Source organism: Podarcis bocagei (genome assembly GCF_964188305.1).
Source record: "Podarcis bocagei genome assembly, chromosome: 2".
NCBI lineage: Eukaryota > Metazoa > Chordata > Lepidosauria > Squamata > Lacertidae > Podarcis > Podarcis bocagei.
Genome location: NC_138126.1, coordinates 108,902,900 through 108,917,738, shown reverse-complemented (window position 1 = coordinate 108,917,738; position 14,839 = coordinate 108,902,900). Strand labels below are relative to the sequence as shown.

The 14,839-nt window shown below is 43.7% G+C and overlaps 1 protein-coding gene across 3 annotated transcripts in view; it reads right to left on the bottom strand.

The window, feature by feature from the left end:
• Positions 1–14,581, bottom strand: part of RGS9 (regulator of G protein signaling 9) — a 70,522-nt gene extending 55,941 nt beyond the window's left edge. For 2 of the 3 annotated variants that reach the window (XM_081181346.1, XM_081181347.1), the window contains exons 1-2: positions 14,368–14,580; positions 6,716–6,812 (exon numbers count right to left, since the gene is read on the bottom strand). In XM_081181346.1, coding sequence (XP_081037472.1) covers positions 6,716–6,812; positions 14,368–14,430 — 160 coding nt within the window. In that variant the 5' untranslated portion in view covers positions 14,431–14,580. Of the gene's footprint in view, positions 1–6,715; positions 6,813–14,367 lie in introns of all 3 variants that reach the window. The other variant, XR_014004694.1, reaches the window with a different exon arrangement.
• Between the last annotated feature and the right edge of the window lie 258 nt (positions 14,582–14,839).

Sequence of the window (14,839 nt, the reverse complement as noted above, 5' to 3'; positions counted from 1 at the left end):
CGCTCGTCTCACTTTCACTTCTCTTTGTATTTGATATCTTATTGATTTGTTTCAGAAGGGCAAACATTTGTCCATAGCAAGGCGGTGTCATAGCAAAGCATAAAAAGAGGGCGGGCGGGCAGGAGATCCGGTGAAGGGTGCGAGAGGGCGGTCCCACAGCCGCACAGTGGTTTAAGTTTTGCCGCAGCCAGTGCTGATTGGACAGCGGCCGGATAGCGTTGGCCTCCGCCCCCAGCCAGATCACTGCGGGCCCGATGCCCACCCGCAACGCCGCCCACTGAAAAGCGGACAACCTTGACACTCAAGGGACAGTAAGGAAAGAAAGAAAAATCAAAATCAAAGCTTGGCCACCAGTTTCCTACACCAGATGTTCCTATGATGACCAGCTGGCACAGTTCTGGGGAAGGAGATACTCGATGGAACTTTGCATTTAGCAACGCTGATGAAATGACACGCATTTCCTATTTCCCCCATTAATGCAGCTAGAATGGCTATCCCCAAATGACAGCTGAGGGGAGAGGAGGCCTGATGGAGCTGCCCTGCCACAGCAGAGTTGACGGAGTGAGCTGTGGTTCACAACTCTCCCAGTGAGTCTGTCTCCTAGCTAGTCTCTCGCCTAGCTTCAACTTGCTACTCCAACAGGGACCAGGAGAATCTGGGAAACCATGTGCACAGTGTTCGAAACTCCCATTGTTCCAGGCGCATTTTGTGACAGGGGATTTCATTAATGGCAGCAGTTTCTGGGCACACTACTGCGCCTAAGATTTCGGATTAAAACTGCCACTGCTGGAAGAAAAGGAGGGCCTTTTTCTGCCTCCCCACTTCCAGCCACTCTCTGAAGAATGGAGAAGGGACCCTCATAAGAATATTAGAGGGGTGGGCAAGGGAAGTGTTATATACTGAGTTGAATAGGATACAAAATGCATCAGTCTGATTGGTCCTAGAACAATAGGATTCAGAATGCAGCAGCCTGATTGGCCCTAGAACAATAGGATTCAGAATGCAGCAGTCTGATTGGTCCCAGAACAATAGGATCCAGAATGCAGCAGTCTGATTGGTCCACAGGAGCCACCCAATCCAGCTCCAGATGGAAGGGAATCCGCAACCTGATTGGCCTACAGGTGAATCCCGGAATTAGCCAATCACGTGGGGCCCATTGTGTAAATAATATATATAAAGCAGACATTCTGGGGGAACTTCCATTCCTCCTCACCACTATGAGCTGAATAAAGAGCATGAAATCCACTCTCGACTCCAAGTATATTTCAGGAAGCATGGCTTTGTTTTTTGCACTCTTTAGATGAGGACTAGACCATGTGAAAAATGAACACAAGACTTTAGCTGCACTTCATTCAATTTCAGTTTTGTATTCTTGTTATAAAAAAGCGTGCCTAAACACTCCATTGCGGCACCCATAACCAAGGTTTAAGGTTCCATTTAGCTCCTAGCTTTCATATTTCAGTTTCTAACACAGTTTCTGAGTCACAGGTTGGTTGGTCATACTTTTTTTAATGAAGCTCTGTTTTTAAAAAAGCAGGTGAATAAATATTTGAGTTTACATCCCTTTCTTTGATGAGCATTCAAAATCCTTTGTGTCATTTTTAACTGACTTGAAAATGTGGAGAACTAAAATTAAGGTGTGTGTGGGGGGGGGGAATGGTAACACAGAGAATCTGAAGTTAAAAGTTAGCTATCTGGGAACAAAGCAGTTTCAGGGCAGTAAACTATTCTGGTTCATTTGACTACAGTCATCAGAGGTGGCATGGAAATCTTAGCAATACAGCAACCAAGGTGAGAGGGGTAGGATGACAGGAGATGCTCTGTTCTTGTGATGTTGCGCTTCCTGTTCAACTGCTAAAAGCCGGAGGATGAAATAACTGCCTTCTCATCCTCTCACCAACTCCTTCATAGCAAATGGGCTGACAGGAGTTTTAGACCAAAATATCTGGAGGGCACCAGGTTGGGGGAAATTGGTCTTTTTTTTAATAAAAAAAATACACTTCAGGAGTTAATATTATGACTCTAATGATCTAAATCCCTCTGCTTTCTAAAAGCTCATATTCCTGCCAGTTCTCAATGCATATGTTTTACTGCATATTTTCGTGAAAGAGGGAGAGTATTCAGATTTGCCACTGAAAGGCTAAATCATAATCCAACGTCAAGGGAAACGGAATTGTGTTCTCTCGACAAGGTGACTCATTGGGAACCTTATTATTTCCTGCACGAAAGAGAAAGGGCAAGCTAGCCAGGAACTGTGCAATTCAATTAGAGGTTTGTAAATTAAAACGGAACACAAAGAGAGATGTCAGGTTTCAGAGGCCAGAGCTTGTAACTTGGGGAGCAAAATAAAAGGACGCATGGAACCAGTACGAAAGGACACATTACTATCTTCAATAGAGATATGTTTAGTGAGCTGTAGGGGAATTGATTGTGTGGAGGAAAATGATAAATAAGCCACAAAATGCTTCGTTTCAAAGGCATTAAAAGTATATATACATAGATACATACAGGAAAAAATATAATATCAACCAGTTGGAGTTGGGAGAAGAGTTTAATACATATCATGAATGAATCTGGCATTAAGTCACCACCTATCTTTGTACTCTGCACTGTAGGACAGGTTAAAACTAGAAGTTTTAAATAGGGCAAGGCTTCAGGAATGCACTCCCTCGCTGAGCACGTCCTAATCTTCATCTCCAAATGCCTCCACAATGCAGATTAAAAATGTTAACCTTTCCTGACATTGCGCTGATCACTTGAGACTTTTGCCAAGCAGCCAGGAGCTCTTATCCCTACTATCTGCTTCCTGAAATAGATGAAATTAAAAGATTAGCCTGTAACGCAGACCTGTGCTAGGCAACCCAGCTTGCACCTGTTCTTTTCCCTTAAAGAGGCAGTGCTTATTTTCTGAATGCTGGGGAAACACCATCCATCCCTGGCACAATGTGAGTGGAGTGGAGATGTTCCTGTTTATTCCAGGCGGGACTGTGGCCTAAGATCTTCTCTTTAGAGAAGTTCGTACAGTTGTAGCCAGTGGTGTTGCTCAGCTGCATTTATTCATCGCTTACTCCGTAAAGTACCTCAAAGCAGCTTATAATGATAAAAAAACATATACAGTGGTACCTCTGGATACGAACGGGAGAGTCTGCGGGTTGCGATTTGCCGCTTCCGCGCATAACGTCATTTTGAGCGTCTGCGCATGCGGCGAAACCTGGAAGTAACGCATTCCGTTACTTCTGGGTTGCCCCAGAGCGCAACCCGAAAACGCTCAACCCGAAGCTACTTCAACCCAAGGTATGACTGTACAGTGCGTAAAATAAAATGCATCAAAATGATACTAAACATTATTGACTAAAAATGCCCATCCTGCAATAACATAAAAGGGGAAAATCTTACCCTAAAAGCCGAATTCTTGGGTGAACAGGAATATCTTTACCTGATAATGATAGTGCCAGGAGCATCATTGAAACACAAACATTCAACTATTCGAGAGCCGCCAATTCTTGCGTTGCCACCCTCCAGACCTCCCTCAGTGGGGTACATCAAGTAGGGACTCAGATGACAAACACAGGGTCTGAGTAGATTCATGCAGAGAGTGGCTGGATCCTAAGGCATTAGGGTCCTGATCCTCATAGGGGTTTATAGCTCAAAAACAACACTTTAAATTGAGTCTGGGAGCTGATCAGCAGCCAGTGCAGCTATGCTAAAAACGGAGCTATATGCTCAGACCTCCTACCTCTGATCAACAATCTGGCCAACAAACTCTGCACTAGCTGCAGTTTCTGAACAATCTTCAAAGGCAGCCCCTTGTGCAATGCACTGCAGTAATAAGGTTTCCTTCACTGCATATCTTCTTAGGTGCCATTGGCCAATGAAACAATCTATAGCCTTTGAAACTGTGGGGTATTGTTTTCATTTGTTACTATGGTATGCAATTTTGGGTCTTTATTTTGCAAACCACCCTGTGGTCCTCGGTTGAAGAGCAGCATAGAAACTTAGTTAATAACAATAAGAAAGAATTTTTCAGTTATTCCCCCCTCTATCCTGCATGCACACACAGAAACCAAACAAACGAACAATGCACCGTAAACATGCTCTGGAGAGTTCCCCAACCTTCTGAAGCTGATATCGGGAGCTGGAGCTGCAGAGGTTGGGGAAAACATGGAAAACTGCACCCCTACTTGTTGGAAGTCTTACAATCAGCTGCTAACCCCCAGAAACCTTTTCAATTATAAAAATGCAGTGTTAGCAGGACTGTACAGATGTTTAACATCCAGAGAAAGGCAGCTATGATTTAAAAATAGAAAGTACCCCATTTTCCTGTTGCCTCAGTCAGAGACGGGACTGATTTTATACTGTTATAGGAGATGTTAAAAGTTTGGTGAATGTTGATATTCTCATGTGAATGCTGACTATCTAGATTGGACTCTATTTGTTTAATATGCAAACTGCCCTGGGATTTTTTAACCACAGGGCAACATACAAATATATCAAACAAACAAACAAACAAACAAACAAACAAATAGTGCCCTGGTTCACATGACACAGCCAGTCAAACTATGGTGTACCAAGACTGCACTGATATCCAGTCTCTTGGAGAGGAACTCGCAGTTGCTTTGCTTCTCCCCAGTTCTTTAACTCCCATGCCATGCCATGCTAAACCAAGGTTTGGCTTAGTGCAAACCGATGCAATGTACTTTTCAGCACTCTTAAGTCATTCTGTTGACTTCAGTGGTACTATCAACCAAGAAGAGGCTGGCTTTGTCTCAGAAGTATACATTTCTCAAGTCATCTCTCCGCTCCTGGCTTTTGACATAAATCTCTCAGGTGCTTGTTATTCATTAGTCAAAAATTTGTTTCATCTTTTGTCGAATAACACTCAAGGCAACTAGCGATAATAATAATAGCAACACCAATAATATTGCTATCAGTAATATTGGGGAGGGAAAACAAAGCAAACGAAACAGCAATAAAGTCGATATAAATACCAATCAAAACCAGTTTTAACAAATTTAGCAGTCAGCTTGTGGCCAGACAAAGCGTGGTCTTGGAAAATTTCACAGAACTGTTTTCCCCGACCTCAGGGCAACTTTCCATACACACCTTGTAGCGAAGTTAAAAATCAACCTCACTCTTTTGAATAAGTCAACAATTGTTCCGGGTGAGTCCATGTTAATTTGGCAAACTCACTAAAACAGGTTCCTACAGGGCTGCTGGTTCTTCACTGAGAGACTGAGCCTATGCCTTTAAATATCCAAGACACAATGACAGAATGCAGCTGGTGCACATGACCCACTCCTCTCCTCTGTCTGTTGTGGAGCGAAATTAAAATCTGCTGGCTATAGCAATCATCAGATTGGCAAAGAAACAGTGTGGGACAGGCAGGGGCTGCACTTTCTCTCAGTGCCTTGGAACATTTCAAGGAACAATCGGTGGGTTAAGAGCTGGTCTCCTGAACTTATTGGAATATTACCAGGGGATGGTGGAACTTGTCATACAATCAGCACCCGAGTGGCTAAAAAGAAACGGACAAGTTCTATTTTCTTCTGTGAATCTACCCCTTGGACTGAGCTTTTATGCACATTTGCGTGGTTCTGGTTTTCACTTTTACTGTATTTTTGGTTTTTATGGAAGCCGCCCAGAGTGGCTGGGGAGGCCCAGCCAGATGGGCGGGGTATAAATAATAAATTATTATTATTATTATTATTATTATTATTATTATTATTATTATTATCACTGAATTCAACCACAATGCACTTGGTGATGCTGTGCAGTTTAGTTCCTTCATTATGCTCCTCAGAACAGGGGCATACCTAGGGGTGGGTCAGGGTTGACCCCTGCCAAGAACACAGGCCCAGGAGAGCGCAGAAATCATGCCTCTCCACTCTTGACTTGTAGTGGCTAGGATTTTGCCCACCCATCTACCTGAGTCCTCGCTGTGCCACTCTTCCGCTGCTCTGGGCAACCAGGTGAGGCAAACATCTCCTCTGGGCGCCTCAGCAGACAAACACAAGGGAGGGGGGCGGGCACAAATACAGCTCCTTGCCAAGGGCACAAAGGAGCCTAGGTACGCCTCTGCCTCATAAAGGCACAAAGGAACTACTGTGAACCATAACTTCCCCTTCCAGTTCTACCTGCTAATTTCAACTGACTTCCAGGACACCTTTGTCTTCAGTGAAGAGGGTTTGGTACATATGACAAGGGCAAAATGGTAGTAAAGTATTTACAACATGCTCTGGAGCTTGCTTTTTTAAAAAATAATAATAATAATAATAGCAATCCACAAGGAGGTGCTTAGAGTATGTTTGCAGGGTTGCCTTGTGTGAACATAGCTGGCAGGCACCAGAGTACAATTGTTGTTGTAGAATACTCAATAGACAGTAATGACAGGCTCGCAACTTCAAAGCACCACCGCTACCTGCCTATTTCAGATTCAGTGTGTTCTGAGGGAAGGACTGCTGTAATTTACAGGCATAGGGGTAGGTTGGATATTTTGCTCCCAATTTTGTGATCCCACGACAGCACAAACATTCCTTATCATAAATTGTCTTCTTTCGCGGTGTGAGGATGGCAGTCCCCTTGCGGCTGAAGGACTGTGTTGCTGTTGTGACTGTCCTCCCAGCACCAGAGAAGTAATTTTGACTGTTGGATTATTTTATACAAAAGGGGGTAAATGGTTTCTGTGGCACTTTGTAGCTGCTACTGTCAGACTTACCAGTCATTGCATGCGGGATATCGACGACCGTGACCTTCTGAGCGTGCGTTTTGATGCCAGAACTTGGGTCCTGCATCTCCACCAACAGAACTTCCAGCTGCAAATTGGAGCAGGTGCATGTTAAGAAAAACAGGGGGAATGTGTCGAGCATGCAAAACAAAAACAAGAGAGTCAAGAAGTTTGGTCGGCCTCACTTTCTCTTCCAATATCCCATCAATTTCATAGCTATTCCAGTGGTGTTATTCTATTACAGAAAAACCAAATGAGTATTTCGTGTGTCCCATGATGCTCGTTGTTGCATTTGGTGGTCAAAGCATTCCAGTGACAGCTACTACTTATAATACACATATTTCTCACTAGGAATGCATTACATTAGCGGTCAGGTACTCTTACCTAGACAGTATCTTTTAAAGCAGAGACATCACCTTGCCAACAAAGGTCCGAATAGTTAAAGCTATGGTTTTCCCAGTAGTGATGTATGGAAGTGAGAGCTGGACCATAAAGAAGGCTGATCGCCGAAGAATTGATGCTTTTGAATTATGGTGCTGAAGGAGAATCTTGAGAGTCCCATGGACTGCAAGAAGATCAAACCTCTCCATTCTTAAGGAAATCAGCCCTGAGTGCTCACCACTGGAAGGACAGATCCTGAAGCGGAGGCTCCAATACTTTGGCTACCTCATGAGAAGAGAAGACTCCCTGGAAAAGACCCTGATGTTGGGAAAGATGGAGGGCACAAGGAGAAGGGGATGACAGAGGACGAGATGGTTGGACAGTGTTCTCGAAGCTACCAGCAAGAGTTTGACCAAACTGCAGGAGGCAGTGGAAGACAGGAGTGCCTGGCGTGCTCTGGTCCATGGGGTCACGAAGAGTCGGACACGACTAAACGACTAAACAACAACACTCTTACCTGCCAGAGCTCATCCTGCTCTCCTGCTTCCCATTCCCACCCCACATTTCCCAATGGGATTATGATGTTCTTGGGGAAGATAGATAACAGCAGGGAAGAGGAGAGAAGGAAATAGGGAAGAACTGGGTTGCTCAAGTATTCCTTGAAATTCCAGCCTCAAAGTCCATTGCTAGGCACGGCTGAGATTCATCAACGTACTTAAAAACTTTATTGAGGTTTTTTATTTTTACTATTCAACATGAGCAACCCAACATGTTTGGGAGCCAATCAGGTGGGTGGCTGCCCATCCCTAATCATAAGAAACAAATAAACAAAGCAGGCAGAAATTAAGAATCTAGGTGGCTGCAAAAGGCACAGACACAAGGCAAAGCAAAAGGAGAAAGCTTAAGGCAGGGGTAGCCAACATGGTGCCAATACAAATGTTGTTCAACACCCATCAATCCCTCCAGCATGGCCAAAGTCCTGGGATTATAGGAGTTGTGGTCTAACAGCACCTGAGCAGTCGGCTACCCTTGGCCTAAGGTGTAACAAGTCTTTCTTCTTTTCTTATGATCCACAGACCACTACACTAGATAGTGGGGGGGGGAGAGGAAAAGGAGTACTGCCACATTCACATTCACCAAACCAGCTGACCACTTGCACTTGCGGACCAAGACAACTGCAACCTCGGTTGACATTGACTACGGAGGAGAACTGTATGTCAGTCAGGAGCTCTTGCTGTTAACATATGTCTGCTGTCCCTGGAAAGCAAACGGCAGCCACTGGTATGAGGAACAGAAAGGGGATTCAGATGGAAGTGTGGTGGGGAGGAGGAGACAAGGGCACCTGAGAGCAGGAGCCAGAATGTTGCTCTACCTGTTCTGGCAAAGCACTCAGTAGACAAGGCAGGCTGATCTGCTCCTCTTGCTGGTACTGAAGGTGTGCTGAGCTATAAAATGGGGCCACTGTGTGACTCATGACTTACAGGTCACACATTTGTTTTTGCTCTTTTCCTTCTTCCTAGCAGAAGGGAGGGGGAAACGAAAGGGCATCTGCCTGTTGTTCCAACCTGATGCAAGACAAAAGGTGGGGGTAAAAGAACTCTACACTCGACGATATATTCATAAGAGATCATAGGGCCTGTCCCAGCTCAGTGTGGAGAGTTGAAGAACGTGCAGGTTGGGATAAGGACTTCTGCCCCTCGTCTTGTTGTTCTGTATTAAAATAAAGCAGCTGTTGTATGCAGGTAGGGGCTGGAGTAACTGCAGGAACATTCAACCTCTGTGAGAAAGGGGCAAATACATCTCATTTTTGGGCATGAAGACCGCACACCTGCAGAACACATGGGGCTGGAGAAATTGTCTCCTGATTTGAAAGTATTGACCTAAAACCCACAATAATTTGGAAATATGTCCCTTTTCCTTAAAAAAACTTTATTGTCTATGGGAGGGATAAAAAAGTATGTCCTGCAGTTGGAGAAGTTACAGGAAAGTGGTAATGCCGCTCACATCTCTTCCATTTTATCAAGAAGGCTCTGGTCACAGTGGAATAAAATGGATTGCTTAGAACCTGGAGCATAGTGTACTTTTTTTCAAATGTGAAAGGTACGGTAAGTCAAGAAGGAACAATGACATTCCCAATATCTACTGATGCCACCGAAGACGGTTCCATCCTGTTCACCTTTCATTCACTTGAACATAACCCAGAATGCATGTGGCAAGGACCTGGCACGTGGTGTTTATGTCTTAACACTTATCTATTCACGCCCAAATAACTGCATCAAAAAGCACTAGTAATACATCTATGGATCCCAGACACATGTCCCTAAATGTATGCTATCCACCATTTGTGTTTGCTGCAGGAAACCCCGATGTTTCTTACAGAAATCATAATATGTATATGCAAACAAGTCCTTTCAAGGATTCAAAGAATGGCCAAGTACATACGTGCCTTCAAGTGTCGCAGACCAGATTTTCATGCATTTGCCTAGCTTAATTCCCCTGAACAATAGGAAGAAGTCAGAAACCTTCCGTAGAATCTTCAGTAAAAATCAGAATCTTGCAGCAAGTCTCACTGTGTTCAAAACTAAGCGAATCTCCCAAGCCCCTCTAGGTCTTTGGCCAAAGTAATTTGTCAGGCTGTGCTGTTTTGAGGCCACAGGTTCTTAACATACACAAACACATCCCTACTGCTGCCTCATCCCTGTGTACTTGCCTCTGTAAAGAGCAAACAGTGTGTTCAGAAAACTCGCATCAGTCGGATGGTGCAGGGCATACTGATTTTCTAATGAGCAAATAACTCCAGAGGCTTGTCACTTCCCTCTTCCTGCCGAGTGCCCTCTTGTCATTTAAGAAATATAATATATATCAAAGGGAACAAGGGAGATCGGGTAGGAAGCTTTCATTAGGTGCTGCTGTACTGACTCAGCCACAAACCATGCCTTTTGCTTATGAGAACGCAGCAGGCCTTTTCCCTCATCTAAGAAGGAAAGTGGCTGCTTATTAAGAGTTCCAATATATTAAAAATTGCTAGCCATGCTGGCAGGCCAACCAATGCCCAGAAGGGCTAGTTTGCATAACAGTCGAGGAAGGGATGGGGAGGAATTCAATTCAGTTTGTGTTTCAGCGCAAGCCTACCTCATTCACACTTCCTGAAATAATATAGCAAATCGAAACAAGGCTGTCTTTTGAAATTCACACTTCTCCAAATTTTGCAGTGTGGTTCTTTAAACAAATTAAATTGTATGAAAGCACACATATTAATGGAAATTGTTGAAAGTATCAGGGTGAGACTCAGCTTCCACTGTGGAATCTGCATGTGAGAGAGCAGAGGAAACTCCAAACTTCCTAGGCTGGCCTCCTTGCACTGACCTACGAGACAAACCAAAATTAACAGATCTGTCTAACCCGAAGATGAGGCTAGCAAGCGGTGGAGCTATCTAGTGCAGCTCTAGGATGCCAGCACATATTGCACAAGTGCGTGAGGGAGGCTGTGTGTGTGCCCTCTGATGTGAAGGACCATGGGCCAGTACTAACAAGGCCCTGGATCTACTGATGTGCTAAACACTGAATAAGAAACTTGAGGGGAAGCAGCAGGAAACACGGCAGGCATGCCTTGAAATAGGTTTCTGACTGAAAACTTAACTGAAGGAATAAGGGTACTGTATACTTAACAGTCTTATCCTTGTGGTCATGGGCAGGCAGCAAAAACATCAATGTTGCCATACCTTAGTACCTCCCAGATGTGGGTGGGGCTGTGGTCTAAACCACTGAACCTCTTGGGCTTGCCGATCGGAAGGTCGGCGGTTCGAATCCCTGCGACTGGGTGAGCTCCCGTTGCTCTGTCCCAGCTCCTGCCAACCTAGCAGTTTGAAAGCACACCAGTGCAAGTAGATAAATAGGTACCACTGCGGCGGGAAGGTAAACGGCATTTCCGTGCACTCTGGCAGTCATCACGGTGTCCCATTGCGCCAGAAGCAGTTTAGTCATGACCCGGAAATCTGTTTGTGGACAAACGCCAGCTCCCTCGGCCTGAAAGCATGATAAGCGCACAGCCCAATAGTCACCTTTGACTGGACTTAACTGTCCAGGGGTCCTTTACCTCTCAGACATTCAGCTTGGTGTGTCAAAAGATGTCCCAAGCCTTTCCTTACCTGCTTTTACTGCTCTCAGTATCTTTATGTTATATAGGGTTGCCGTATTTCAAAAAGTGAAAATCCGGACACTAAAGTTGTTGAGGCTTGTTTGTTTGTTTGTTTGTTTTTTGCTGAAGTTGAGCTCCCCCCCCCCCAAATCTCAACAAAAAATGAAGTTTTTTAACCTATTTTGTTAGGGAAATCGCCAAAAAACCAACACTTCCGATATGGGCTAACATATACCCAGGTTTTCCCAGATGTTTAAACCGCTTTCAGAAAATTCTGCCTGGACGCCATTTTCGAAGGACAAACCCTGGCTATGTCCAAGAAATTCTGAACATATAACAGCCCTAAATTACATTGAGTCACCTTGTTCCAGGTTTGCCAGATGCCCTATATAATGTATTATATAATAAGGCTCACACAATAGCCCTCCCCCACTGAGCTTTCGGCATCTTTCTATTGTTATTGAGATATCGATCTACAAATCCTGTCAATCCATCCCTTGTTGACTCTCTACTTAAGAGGAGCGCATGACTGACTGGTTGGGGAAAATCATTTGCAGCTGCAATCTTCTGATGCCCGCTTACCTGAGAGTAAGCCCCAATGAACTGAAAGAGGCTGGCTTATTCTGAGTAGACAAAGGTCGGCAACACCACTGCAGTATAATTTAACCTTCATTGCATTATGGGGCCCAAGGCAGCATGGTTCTCAGTACCATCCAGGTACTGACTAGGCCCAGACCTGCTTAACTTCAGCAGAGTGGTGGCCACAGGTGTCTTGAGTTTTAGACCAAATTCTCAGGTATGAAGTATGCAGTAGCATCTCGCAAGAGGCCCCGTTTTCCTCAAAGCTTCCCACAGGCATCAATGGGAATTGCTTTTTAAAGTTTAGAAACAAGTAACGGAAGACAATGGACTTAGGTTGTTGCAGTAAGGCTCAAAAGGGAAAGGGGTGAGCCCTGCAACTTCTTTTTAAATATTAGAGGAAGGCAAGATGAAGAGACAAATATGCAGACATGATCACTACTATCCCATCTTTACTACCTGTGGGCATTTTTTATAAACTGGATCCAGTTTCATCTTGTGCTTTATGATAAGTGAACAATATGAGGATAATTTATTATAATCTGCGGAAAAGAAAGAAAAAGATCTCCGTGTGTGTTTTGGTTTAAGTACAGGCATATTCTGGTAGAATCATGGAATTTATAGAGTTGGAAGAGACCACAAGGGTCATCTAGTCCAACCCCCTGAAATACGGGAATACTTTGCCCAACATTGGGCTCTCATGGTCTACCAACTGAACTACGCCAGCTGTCTTAATATAAGGAAAATGTAATTCCTAAACTGATCTTTTGTTCCTTCCGGAGCTGATCTCCTTGCCTTCTGTGGAATTTGCAAGAATGTAAATCAAAACAGAACATGGCCCAATTGCTCTTTTAAATAAATCTTGACAGGCTCTAGGAACAAACAGTTCCAAAGGAAAACATTGTGGTATCCCGCTTTGAGCATGAAAAGTACAAGTGCTGGTGATGTATGACAAATATTGTGACACAAAATAAATTCACACTCCCTCTCATCTCTTTTCTTTTTTGCTTGTAATCCTGTCGCTGCCTCCTATGTTTGATACTCAGCTAAAACAGCTTAGATGTGAATGTGTTCCTATGTTGTGCCATAGTGTGTGCGCACACAATCTCACACACACACCAGAAATGGGCAGTTGTCCATATCACTGGGAAGTCAGCTAATTCTATTCAGCAGGATAAGCCACAGACAAGAAAGGCAGGAACGTTCAGGGGAGAAAAGCTGGGCTAATACCTTGCCTGCTTAAACTCTTTTCACATATTGGTGCTAATAAAATGCTTTTATATAGATGCTTTGGGGGAAAGAATGAGGTAGTTAATCCCAAACATAGTTATTTGTCAACATGCTGTCTGTAAGGCTTAAACTATTATAAAGGCATATATACACCCACTTTAAAGTAGATTATGAACAGGCAGAGAAAACAGCTTGCAGCGTCTTTTGAGGGGGCGGAAAGACACCATCAATATGTCAAGTATATTTACTCAAATAAATGGCTTAGGCAGCAGTCTAAACCCCAGTTACCTGGGAGTAAGTCTCAGTGAATTCAATAGGACTTACTTCCGAGCAGATATGGTTAAGATTGTACTGTCATTTACCTCCAAAAAAGGTTGATGAAAAAAAGGTGGGTTTTTCTCATCCTTTCCTCTGCATGTTTATGAGTGAGGTAAATGAATGCAAATGAGGTTGGCTCTCTTCTCCAAAATCAAATAATGGATAATGGATAATGTGATGTAGACCAATCTGTTAGCTGCTTAGAGTTGTTGGGTTTTTCCCCCTAAAAATGTTAAGCAGTCATAAATTATCTAAATAAATAGGATTCCAAATATATGTGAAAGGCTGGGAGTACAGCACCAGGGGATCGTAGATACTCTAGATTAATAACCGCAGCATAAAAACATCTGGGTCTACATGGGGTTAGGATGAAACTGCAGCAATGAATAACGCTTGGAGGGGAACGTGAAATTAACCGGGTTACAGTTCAGTGCTGAATTAGGGCTGCAAACCCCGGGGTGATGAGCTTTTATCCCTCAGAATTAAAATATTAATGGCCATCAAAGCAAAAAAATACCCTCCATGCAAGAAATTGTAGCCTTATGAATGAGGTAAAATAATAAGAGCTATTTTTTAATATAAAAAATAATGATATATCCAAAATGCTTATAGCTGCTCAGTTTTATTTCAAGCAGCTATTGCTGCTCCCATTCGCAAACAAACTGTGTGTAACAGGTTGCTTTCATCCGGTGACTTCCGAAAACAAGGGTATTTTTGTCTTTATTTGCTCTGTAGCAAAAGGGCTGGGGAAAACAGCAAGCAAAGGTTCTTTTTAAAATACTCCGCTAATGGAATCATAGGCTCCTTGGAAAATAATTCTGAAAACTGTAAGAAACAGCACACCTTATCCGGATAACATGCCTATTGTTTGCATGCAAAAATCTTTGTGATATACAATTCTGGTCAGAGGGCAGATGTTTCCCAGATGTGTTCAGGGTTCCTGCACTAGCCAGTTCATCTATTTCTCAGGTAGACTCTTAAAATAATAGCAAGTTACCTTTTTCAGGAATGCCATTCTTGGCCTGTAACGCTGCCCTTGATCTATGCGTCTGATGGTCATGGTGGTCTACTTAGCCAAGCCGAAAGCTACAAAAAGAAGAGGAAGAAAGAAAAGAAAAAAACCGGCCTAACCAATTGCAGGGAAGCTGGTCCTCTTGTTACTGATATCAGGCAAACTGCATGACTCGAAATCCCCTGCCTAGAGAATAAAGACAGCGGTGGAATCGGGCACTGTCCCGCCATAGCCAATCAGCAAGGAGCGCCGAGGTCTTATTTGCATGTGTTTTTGGAGTCTTTCCAAGCTGCCAGCATTAGGGGGAGCCCACTCATCTATTTACAATACTAACGGGATAAGAAACGGAAGGAGAATTCGGATCGGAAACTAATCTGAATCGTTTACGAGATTAGAAATTGCTAGCAGGTTGCACGTCCCAGCAAAGAAACAAAATTGGAACAGATGTTCTTTTCTT